This window comes from Sinocyclocheilus anshuiensis, unplaced genomic scaffold (assembly GCF_001515605.1).
Source record: "Sinocyclocheilus anshuiensis isolate Anshui unplaced genomic scaffold, SAMN03320099.WGS_v1.1 scaffold1966, whole genome shotgun sequence".
Classification (NCBI taxonomy): Eukaryota; Metazoa; Chordata; class Actinopteri; order Cypriniformes; family Cyprinidae; genus Sinocyclocheilus; species Sinocyclocheilus anshuiensis.
This window is the reverse complement of record NW_015546147.1, coordinates 204,438-212,679: the sequence shown is the minus strand read 5'-3', so window position 1 is coordinate 212,679 and position 8,242 is coordinate 204,438. Positions and strand designations below refer to the sequence as shown.

The following is an 8,242-nucleotide window of genomic DNA, read 5'->3' as shown; positions in this document are numbered from 1 at the left end:
CAATGTGTGAACAGCTTGTAACGAAACTTAAAAAACGAGATGAAGCCTGTTGACTGATTTTCATGTGAAGGACTCAGGGCGGTTAACCCAAAGGAAACGATCATAACGGTGTAAATTTAATGAACCTCATATGTCAACATGAATTTGGCGAATCACGTTCACTCATTGTTTTCAGGGTTGCCAACTTCTTTCAAAGTTTTTTCTTTCTTAAAATAGCTAAAGCACACTTGAAAAGTCGCTAAATGCCACTAGATGATGTCATACGCTAATTAGCATATTCACTACGTCATTGCGTCATATGTATGCCTTTTTACATTTGTTTGCCTCTGTGCTCACCAAATTCTCAATAAAACAATTTTCACTGATACATTTTGTTCTGTTTCTGCAGACAACGGGATGAATATGAAATAGTGACTGAAACGCAGCCCAGCTCTCCCTTAGATGTTAATCTGCACAAAAATCCTGATTCATAATCACAACATTGTCTAATGAAATGAAATACACATAAGATAAAGACAATACAATGGCTTTGCTGTGATTTCGGCTATATTTGCACGTAAAATAGAGTTAGAAGCAACAGAATATCTACTTTAACTGAAATCGCCACTCCTCTCAGCCGCTCGCTGAACAGAGCAGAAACAGAGAGGTGTGCGCGCTGGGAAAGCAAGACCTCATGCTCGTGCGGCAGGACAACGGCAAGTCTCAGAAACTAAATAAGGTTTGTCCAAGAAGTCGCTAGATTTGTAGCTAGAAGCTTTTAAAAAAAAAAAAAAAGTTGCTAAAGGGGTCTGAAAAGTCGCTAAATCTAGCGACAAAGTCGCTAAGTTGGCAACACTGATTGTTTTAGCCATCACTCGCTCACATAACTATGGAGTGTGTGCACGAGCAGTAAGTTACTGACTGCAGTTCACTTGATGGCCACCGGTGTCGCTAATAACAAGAGTTTCTGAATTCTACATAGAGCCCCTTTAACAGCTAAATATCAGCATTTTTAAGAGTTAATCTTCATTGTTGACAGTGAAATCACTTGAGCCATCCTCTTGAGTAGGACTAGGTAGTATGACAATATTGTTCCACAGGACTGCCAAATTTTTGACGCATTGGAGAAATAAAGAAACATGAATGAAAAAATAAAGCGTAGACATGCTTGATGGTATTCACATAAAAACATAAACACATTCGGTTGTGTCTTAAGTGAACATAAGAAATGAGAAGAAATATGGATCGATAAATTGGATCCATGTATGAATCTTAAAGTGACAGCAGCCTAACATACCTGCTGCTGTCTATATCCTTAATTGTAATCAGACAATAAGACAGAGAAAATAACTCACTGCTTTTGACTGAATTACTTAAGTATAACAGTGTCAATCTAGATTTAATTTATAGAGTAAAGATTATGCAGTTTTATTTTACATTTGATTATTTTTATTATTTATTTTACATTTGATTACGTTTTTTATTATTCAATTTTTGTTATTTCTTACTAAAATGCTACTGTTAGGCTACTGTACACGAATAACATAATTTATAATAATCTTTATTTTATTTATATCTTTCCTAAATTGTATTAGTCCTATTGTAGGTTATTTGCATCTTACTTGCAGCTTAGTTTTAGTAATAAAGATCAAATAAATTGAAAATAACTATATTGTGATATACATTGTTATATGAAATCGATTTTTTGGTCATACTACCCACCTCTTGAGGATAAAGATAGCGTTTTTCATTACTAAGTTTTCTGTCTTTGGAAGGTCAGTTTTGTTTGTCTTCTTAAATTTAAAGTTTTACAATATGAAGAATAAATTATTAAGCTGATGTAAATAGACATCCTAATGCTCAATAATATTTTAGTGTCTAGTGTTAGGATTAAAGAATATTTTGCTTATAAGTTGTTCAAGAAGGGGAAAGCGCTTTTCTTTCTCTTATGTGTGTATCTAACTCCACTATTACTAAATGTGTTGTATCTTACTCTAATGGCACTGTCTCTTGCACTTCAAATGATTGCTTGTTAATATTGTATGTATTTTCAAAATACAAATTATTTGTATTTTAATTAAATACATTTCTCACACCAGTATTTTTTTAATTTTAATTAAATACATTTCATGAACAAGTATTTGTAATTTGTAACAAAATACTTTTTGATGTATTTGTGCCCATCTCTGTTTGTAGGTGCCAAGTATGAAGTCCAAGATCATTGCAGCATCAGCCATTGTAAATGACTTAAGAGTGACTATTAGAGGCAGAAGAACATCTAAAATACTTTATTATGGAGGTAGGCTATATAATAATTAGAATTCTGTATCACATTGTTGTGTGCTTATTGCAGTTCAATACTATCATATTCAGTTTGATCGTTCAAGAGGTTATAAATGAAAGGTTCCGCATTTATTTGAAAAGTTTGGCTTATACTGTTTAACAACAACAGTGCAAATTGTTGCCTGACACCAAATAGATTATTTCAAATGAGTTGCATTCACCTGAGGTTGCTATAGCAACAGCGAGCTGCTGCTGCCTTCCTCATAGGATCAGTATCAGAATTCACATTGAAAAAAGATACAAAACAACCATGATTTAGTATTTTCTTGTAGCTTTAGTCAGATGAGAAATATAAAAACACATTTAAAAACAAGGTCTTCTATGATATAACTAATCCAAATTAACTATGTGGTATATAACCATGGTATATTTTAAAGTAATAAATGGAAATATCTACTGAGGGATATTGAACCTTTTTTTGTTCTGATTTGTATTAATTTTAGTTTATTTTGTTTATATAATCAGACACATCAAACACAGTCACAGTTATATAAATTACTCACAGCACAACACACACACAAAAAAAGGTCTATATGTCGTTCGGACGTCAGTGTTCTTCAGAATATCTTTTCTGTTCCACAAAAGAAGGAACGTCATACAGGTTTGGAACAACATGAGGGTGAGACATTGAGACATTGCTTTCTTTGTACTATAAAGATCAATAATTTAAAGATTATTATTGTGCAATTATACACTCTAAAAAAATGCTGGGTTAAAAAGGGACAAACCCAGCTATTGGGTTGTTTTGACCAGGAAAAAACATGGAAAATTATTCCAAACATTACACTAAAAAATGCTGGGTTAAAAAGGGACAAACCAAGTTATGGGTTGTTTTGAACCCAACTGCTGGGTCAAAACAACCCAACTGCGGGTGCAAAACAACCCAACCGCTAGGTCAAAACAACCCAATAGCTGGGTTTGTCCCTTTTTAACCAGCGCTGGTTTATATTTAACCCAGCATTTTTTAGAGTGTAGTAAGTTAATAAATTATTTTTAAATAATACATTTTTAAATGAACTAAAAACAGTAAAAATATTTAACAGTTGTTTCAATAATTGCCCAACTTCACCTTTTAACTTCCTGTACCTCAAACAGTACACTCTAAAAAATGCTGGGTTGTTTCAACCCAATGTTGGGTCAAATATGGACTAACCCAACTGTTGGGTTAAAAAGGTAATTTAAAAATGTAACCAAAATTTAACCCAACAGTTGGGTTAGTCCATATTTGACCCAACATTGGGTTGAAACAACCCAGCATTTTTTAGAGTGTAGAGCATGGCGCTAGCAACACCAAAGTAGCAACACCAAAGGTGTATGATTCCCAGGGAATGTACTGATAAAATGTAATAAAATGTAAAGTCGCTTTGGATCCAACTGTCAGCCAAATATAACTGCAGCTTTTCACCCAGACTCCAGATTGTTTGCTTAATATTTCCATTACAGTTTGTAAGGGGTAAAAGTGTCTGCTGTGTTCACAGATGAGAATGTCTCCTTCAGTTGTACTGAGAAGCTGGTCATGTTTGTTGACGTAAAGTCTTTGAAGCCACGGCATAGAGGAAGGGGTTCACACAGCTGTTAATGAATGTAAGACTTCCCGCAATGTCTCCTGTGGAATTTCTAATCTCATGGAGTTTAGCTGAAAAAACTGGTAATGATGATTTGAGAAGTATTTCAAAAATTTGAAACAAATTAATAATGTGGTGTGGCGCATAAAAAATGAAGAAAGTTACCACAATCCGGGTCACCAGTTTGGTCAATCTTTGCCTGTGGCTGAACGCTCCCTGTGTCACCTTCTTATGTAGGCAACAATATGAAGTCAATATGATTGTGAAAGGAAGAAAAAAAGCCAGCAGCATCTCCAGTATGGCAACAGTAAGCCTGTACTCATCTGAATACAAGATCCTGCCACATGATTTCTTGGATTCACCTTGAACAATCTCTTGTGTAAGTACACCAGGACAAGAGAAAAGCAGCGCCAGAGCCCAACCACTGATCAGCAGTGCTCTCTCTCTTCTCTTGCTCATCCCGGTCCACAACGTTGGGTGCCGAATTTGTAAACAACGATACACACTCAGCATAGTTACTGCTATCAGACTTGAGTATGCACTGCAGTAGACGAGTGCTGTGAAAAACTTGCAGGACGACTGACCGATACTCCAGCTGTAGAGTTGGTTGTAGATCCACACAGGCAGGGTTATCAAACACAAGATGTAGAGCCCAACCACTGATCAGCAGTGCTCTCTCTCTTCTCTTGCTCATCCCGGTCCACAACGTTGGGTGCCGAATTTGTAAACAACGATACACACTCAGCATAGTTACTGCTATCAGACTTGAGTATGCACTGCAGTAGACGAGTGCTGTGAAAAACTTGCAGGACGACTGACCGATACTCCAGCTGTAGAGTTGGTTGTAGATCCACACAGGCAGGTTTATCAAACACAAGATGTCCGCAGCTGCCAGATTCAGCATCAGATGAACAGTGAAATTGTCCTTTTTGAAATGGCGAACTATGAAAACAATTACTGCAATATTACCAGGGACTCCAACCAAGAAGCAGAGACCCATCAGACCACCGCTGACCAGGTTAGCTGTAGTCCAGCTGGTGGAGTTTAAACTGGAGCTGCTGTGGTTCAGCATTACACAGACACACTAATAGATAATGTGCTGTGTTAGGACAAACTTCTTACAGATCACCACATTTATAACTTATTTCACTTGCTGACTTCACACACACCCACACATGGTGTGATGAAATGTTTTCCATCCTGTAAGTGGTTGACGTAGTAATTAAATGGGTTCTATTATGCTTTTTTACATTTTACAACTTCCTTTAGTATGTGAAATGTTGCTGTTTGTGCATGAAAAAAAAAGATCTGCAAAGTTTTCCCAACACTGTCTTTATTGATTTGTAGAAACATTTAACATTTAACATAAAATAAAATAATAATAAATAAAATAAAACAAATTACATATGTAAATATACATACAATACACATACATGTCAAACAATGGTACATTAATATCCTGAGGTGATGCATGGTAAGCCAAGTTATGAAAGCTCTGCAAAGTTACAATGCACAAAGCCCACTTCAATGGGAGTTATTCTCTATATCAGTAAGCACTGTTTCTGAACTCCCTAAAAAAGCGAATGTGCATGTTGTAATATCTCACATTTAAAATAAACCCTGCCCAAGGTCTAAGCAAAATAATATGAATGGGAGAGGCCTGGTTAAGTTGCGTTAGTAGTGTGTTGTCACCATGTCCAAGTGACGTTGTTTCACAGATCTAATATACTTATACATATGCAGCTGTTTACGTTCACAGACATAACCGACTGTGTTAATGTGAACTTTGTGTTTTTGACATAATAGAACCCATTTAAAACTCTTAAACTCTTACCATTGCGCCCCTAAGCAAGGCAGTTCGTCACCTTGGAATTATAAGGTTCTATCTGCGTTCTGAGCAGTTTCGAGATATTGAGCTTCAAAGTTTTTGCGTTCCATATAGAGATATGGGAAATGGGGAACAAGTTTCTTTCATACATCAGTCCCAAAATGTAACTTAAAAAAAAAAAAAAAAATCATATCATGTAAATAAGTTGTCACAGAATAAGAATATGTGAATAACTCAATTTTGACAAAAATGGCAGATAGAACCTTATAATTCCAAGGTGACGATTTCAATACAGCTTGACTGTCTCTGCAAGTTTCTTTGGATAGCAGCAGCAGCTCATGTCACTTACGTTCTGTAGATCAGTGCTTTTCATCTGGTTTTCCTTCAAGACCCAGATTTTACAAGTGGCCACTCAGATCATTACCTGAATTGTTTATTGTACAAAATTAAACAAGAATGTCCTTAAAATCAAATGTTGAAATTGATTCATTGGGATGGTATTTACATCAGCTACAAAATCGTTTTTAAAGGCTTTATATGATACCCCATGGGGTTCAGAAGGGTATTTGCAGAAGGATATGATTTTTCACGACACCTTGAGTGATTGAGCCACAACATACATTGGATTCTGTACATGCATGTATCACTGCCCATTTCTGAATATAATTCTAAATAAATGTATTTTTAAACAATGTATTTCTAGCAGCAAGGACTCTTCACTTTCGCATAATGATCTAATATAAGGTCATAGTGGTGATGCTGATGAAATGCTAAGTATAGACACTTATGAATCATTCGTATCTATCAGTGCTTAAGAAATATTTTACTTTTAACTGTAAAAAATCCCTGACAGTCTCGTATGACAGAAAATCATATGATATGCATCTGCTACAGTCTGTGTTTTCTTTAAAGCAAAAGAGGATCTGTTTTAAGGAAGTACACTTTTTGTTGGACTTAACTGTTTAAAGCAATAGGTCATCCAAAAATGTAAATTCTGTCATCATTTACTCACACTCATGTCCTACAAACCTGTATGACTATTTCTTCCCTGGAACACAAAAGAAGATACTTTGAAGAAAGTTTGAAGAACTGTTTAGTTTAGTAACAGTTAAAGTCAGTGGGGTCCAAAGGCTTTATATAAGCAGCAACTCTGTCATACAAACAAAACTGTGTAAGGGCACTGTCCCCAATGAGTGAACAGTAAATCAACTAATGACTAGTAAATAGTGTCACTGTTGTTATCGGTTTAAACCACTGCATGGAAATGTTTGAGTTTGACTCAAAAACATAATTCCTTCCAACATCCCTACAGTCTCCTGCCCCCTTTAGATCTCCATCACTTTAAAATTGGGTTACACTTTGAAATATTTTTTTTTTTTAAGAATTCAAAACATTTGACTATTTGATAATGGATTGTGAGTTGTAACATGATAGCTTTTTGTACAGTTTTTAAAAAGCTTTGTTAATTAAATAATGAAAACAAAATAACTACCAATTTACATGTCAAAGAGTCAATATAAATATGTAGGGGAATTTAACTACTTTAATGTTAAAATAAACAGTAAGTGGCCAAATTGCACCAATCTATAGCATCTACACCTAAAAATTATAGGCTTAAAATGATCTGATTATACAGCATTTATTTTTGAATGTAAACTATTGATCGGTTTACTTTAATAAAAGATCCATTCATAATAAAAAAAAAAAAAATTAAGATAATTTCGACATTTATTCATAATAAAGATGCCAGGTCTGTAACTCTGGATGTCCAGCAGATGGCAGGATATACAGATTTCAATGAGATATTCTTTTTACTGGGCTAAAACCAATTAAACCTGCTTGAAGAAATCAGTTAATACTATACAGTCCATTTAATCTGGATCTGTAGCGCAGCTCTTTCCTGTCACTTCTCTTTAGAGTGATTATGGTCTCAGTCAGACAGATGTCATCAGAGGATTACAGGCATCATATTTTTGTTTGGGGATTGGGCTGTTTTCATATTTGAATGTGACCTGTCACAGTGTTGGCAGGGCTTCTGCACCGTCTCACCTTTTCTGACAGCAGGAAAGCCATAATCCAGAGTCAGATGTTTTCTTTATATATTCATAATATATATGTACATATATACATAATTTCCTTTGGAAAGCAGCAGATAAGCCTATATAGTCTGTCCTGACAAGCCTTCATTGAGCACAGCATGTGACTGGTGCTGATGCTCTACAACGTCTGCTTAGTGTAATAATTTGGGGATAGTAAATTTCACATTAATATGGAGAAAAATAAAAACACTTTCATTATTCTTTTCTCATGTAGAACATAACACATAGCCAATCTACTTAGAATGTGATATGTTTTTATTTATTAATTCATGGACATGTCTAATAGAACACGGTCTCATTTGTTCAGATTGTATCTAACAATAAGATAATATCTAAGTAAATGTTTTTATAGGATGACTCTCAGTTGGATTTGAATGACATTTATGCTTACAAAGTTAGTTCTGACTTTATTCACAGTCTTAAACAGT

General features: G+C 35.0%; 1 protein-coding gene across 1 annotated transcript; it reads right to left on the bottom strand.

Moving 5' to 3' along the window:
* Positions 1-3,836: 3,836 nt before the first annotated feature.
* Positions 3,837-4,959, bottom strand: LOC107701231 (type-1 angiotensin II receptor B-like). The gene is made up of 2 exons (XM_016503192.1): positions 4,703-4,959; positions 3,837-4,476 (listed from the first exon to the last, which is right to left on the bottom strand). The coding sequence occupies exons 1-2, from the start codon at positions 4,957-4,959 to the stop codon at positions 3,837-3,839; spliced, it is 897 nt and encodes a 298-aa protein (XP_016358678.1).
* Positions 4,960-8,242: the final 3,283 nt, after the last annotated feature.

Excerpts from the sequence above, each read along its gene's own strand:
- LOC107701231 (XM_016503192.1), bottom strand. The coding sequence starts at position 4,959 with ATGCTGAACCACAGCAGCTCCAGTTTAAACTCCACCAGCTGGACTACA. Across the intron at positions 4,477-4,702 it reads TACAGCTGGAGTATCGGTCA|TATCGGTCAGTCGTCCTGCA; the intron begins GTCGTCCTGCAA and ends CTACAGCTGGAG.